Raw genomic sequence first — 2,582 nt, forward strand, 5'->3', positions numbered from 1 at the left:
GTGAACTCTGCTGGGATACAGCAGCCAGCCCCATTTTCCTGCCGTGGGGACAGGAGTCCTACTCCAGGACTCAGGGTTGCCAGGACTGACAACACACATTGCTCTGCTACCTATCAGACAGCCCAAACACACGGCTGACTTTCCAAGCACTGCGGGCTGAGCAAACACTGAACACTAAATCTGTGCTCTCTTTATCCAGTTAAAATTATGCCACACTGCAAAGAAAACAAATCAGCTGCCAGAGCAAGTCCAGTCAGTACAAAAGAAACCAACTCAAAATTACTATTTCCATTATGCTGAGATGGATGCACCGTGTAATGTTTGTTTCCCACTGGTCTTGTCACAAGGGGAGAGTTTCACCAAGCAAATAAAAGCAACAGCCAGACTGTTTACTCCGTTTAGTTTATTTAAAAGGACTGAGCAAACATTAAATTAGTGGCAGGGGCCCAAACACAATGAAATTTTCACTTGATTTAAATACAAATATTACAGATACGGAAGAACAAAACTGCCCAAACCATCTGAGTGTATTACACGAACGTGTGGATCACAGTTCATCTTGCAGAGCAAAACATCTTCCCTCACCATCAACGTGGCAGTGCTGCTGCTTTGGCATTTCTACATTTGAAGCACTCAGGAGCTCCCCCTTGAACCGTTTCAGCTAAAATTCCCCTTTCTCCATCCTTGCCTCATACAGTCTCTCAGATCGTTTCCTACGGTAAACATCATCTGCAGAAAAAGATGGTTTTTATTAGTTTCCCCAGTGCAGGATGGTGTTAAAAACATGAATCCTGTCATCTCTCTTTAGACTTTTCAATCCAAACTTCTCTTGTAGCTGCTGACTGACAGGCAACTGGAAATTCAAGTCAACAGAAATCCCTAATACCACTTAAAATAGCTCATGTTCTCTCTCTCATACAGGTTAAAGTTCTTCCCATCAGTCCCAATGAAATGTTTTTCTAGGAAAACTATGTTTCCAGTGCAATTCAGTCATTTCTTGTCTACTTTCCCACGAGGGTAATTAAAATTACAAATGCCCCAACTAGCTGAAGGGAAATTAAATTACAGGCATGAAGTCAATGCCTGAGGGCTTCCAGCCTGGCTTAAGTATTTTAGTCTTTTTTATATAAACAAAACACAGGAATATTCCCACCTCTATGGTCTTCCCAGTCCTTCTTCCTGCCCCCCCACTCCCTGATAAAACATACAGTTGAGCTGATCCTTTCAGTGTAGGACACAAAAGTTTCTAACAGGGTTCATTAAGGGGAAGAATGTCACATTACAAATAAATGCTTTAACTTATAGAAACCAGATGCCATTAGCGAAGTTCTCATGAGCCATTTTCATACTTATTTTTTTAGTTGTAAAAGTCACATTTCAGATGACCTCACACCTATGTTTAAATGCTGGCAAACCTCATGAGTATTTTTCAATGTAAAAAATCATCATGGAATCACAGAATGGCTTGAGTTGAAAGGGACCTTAAAGATCACCCTTTCTGCTGGACCAGTTTTCTCCAAGCCCCGTCCAGCCTGGCCTTGAATGCTTCCAGGGATGGGGCAGCCACAGCTTCTCTGGGCAACCTGTGCCAGGGCCTCACCACCTTCACAGGAAAGAATTTTTTCCTAATATCCAATCTAAATATACCCTCTTTCAGCTAAAATTTTATCCAGTACCCTAAACCCAGGGGTTTTGTTTGTTTCTGCCCAGTGTTTCTGCTGGGGAGGCAGAGCCTGAAGTGCCGCATCCTGCCCGAGCAGGAGCAGAGTCAGCGCAGCTCGGAGCCCTGCAGGGGAGGACCGGAGGGCCTGGGCCGGGCCCCGCACACCCCGCCAGGGCCGGCGGGGACCCCGCACTCACAGAAGGTCTCTTTGCCGATGCGGACGTTGATCATGAACCACTCCATGGCTCCGCCGAGCACGAAGAAGAAAGGCAGGAACCTGTAAAAGCCAAAGCGCCGTTTCCCGGGCACCAGCTTCAGAAGGCGCTTCACCCTCTTGCTGACCAGCATGGCCGGGCGGCACTGGCGCCTTCGCCCTTCCCGGGCGGAGGAGAGAACAGAGGGGGGCGTGTGAGAGGCGGAACGGGACGTGCCGCAGTCACACCGTGACCGCAGCCGGTAGCGGGCGAGGAGCGGCCCCAGCCCAGGTCGGGCCCCGACCGAGCCCCGCAGCCATGGCGGCCCCTCAGCCCCGCCGCCCCCTCCCCTGGGGCGGGAACGCGCAGCCAATCAGGGCCGCGCCCGCCGCGCGCGACCCCGCGCCGCTCACCTCCCGCACGCGGGCTCCGCGCGCGGCCGGACGGAAGGACGGGGCGAGAGCCCACGTGACCCCCCCTCGTAGCGCCTCGCCTGATTGGCCGGGGCGGGGCCCGGGGCGGGGCCTGAGCGGGGCTCGGCGCGGGGGAACCGTGAGGGGCCCCGGCTCCGCCCACCGAGAGCCGCCCTTGCCCGGCCTCTCTGGGCGGGACGCGGCCCGGCCCGGCCCCTCGCACCGGGGATTGGCCGCCCGGCGGTGCGGCCGCGGGCCGGGGAGCGGAGCGGAGCGGAGCGGTGCCCCGAGGCTGCGGTGTCCGGCGGGGCC

The 2,582-nt window shown here is 53.5% G+C and overlaps 1 protein-coding gene across 2 annotated transcripts; it reads right to left on the bottom strand.

The window, feature by feature from the left end:
- Nucleotides 1-383: 383 nt before the first annotated feature.
- SMIM4 (small integral membrane protein 4) lies at nucleotides 384-2,357 on the bottom strand. 2 transcript variants are annotated; one of them, XM_039558832.1, is made up of 3 exons: nucleotides 2,271-2,357; nucleotides 1,861-2,037; nucleotides 384-729 (listed from the first exon to the last, which is right to left on the bottom strand). In XM_039558832.1, exons 2-3 carry the CDS (start codon nucleotides 2,009-2,011, stop codon nucleotides 662-664), a joined length of 219 nt encoding a protein of 72 aa, XP_039414766.1. In that variant the 5' UTR covers nucleotides 2,012-2,037; nucleotides 2,271-2,357; the 3' UTR covers nucleotides 384-661. The 2 variants fall into 2 exon arrangements, with proteins under 2 accessions (XP_039414766.1, XP_010388270.1); XM_010389968.2 differs by lacking the exon at nucleotides 2,271-2,357 and having other exon boundaries at nucleotides 1,861-2,196.
- Between the last annotated feature and the right edge of the window lie 225 nt (nucleotides 2,358-2,582).

This window comes from Corvus cornix, chromosome 12 (genome assembly GCF_000738735.6).
Source record: "Corvus cornix cornix isolate S_Up_H32 chromosome 12, ASM73873v5, whole genome shotgun sequence".
Taxonomy (NCBI): domain Eukaryota; kingdom Metazoa; phylum Chordata; class Aves; order Passeriformes; family Corvidae; genus Corvus; species Corvus cornix.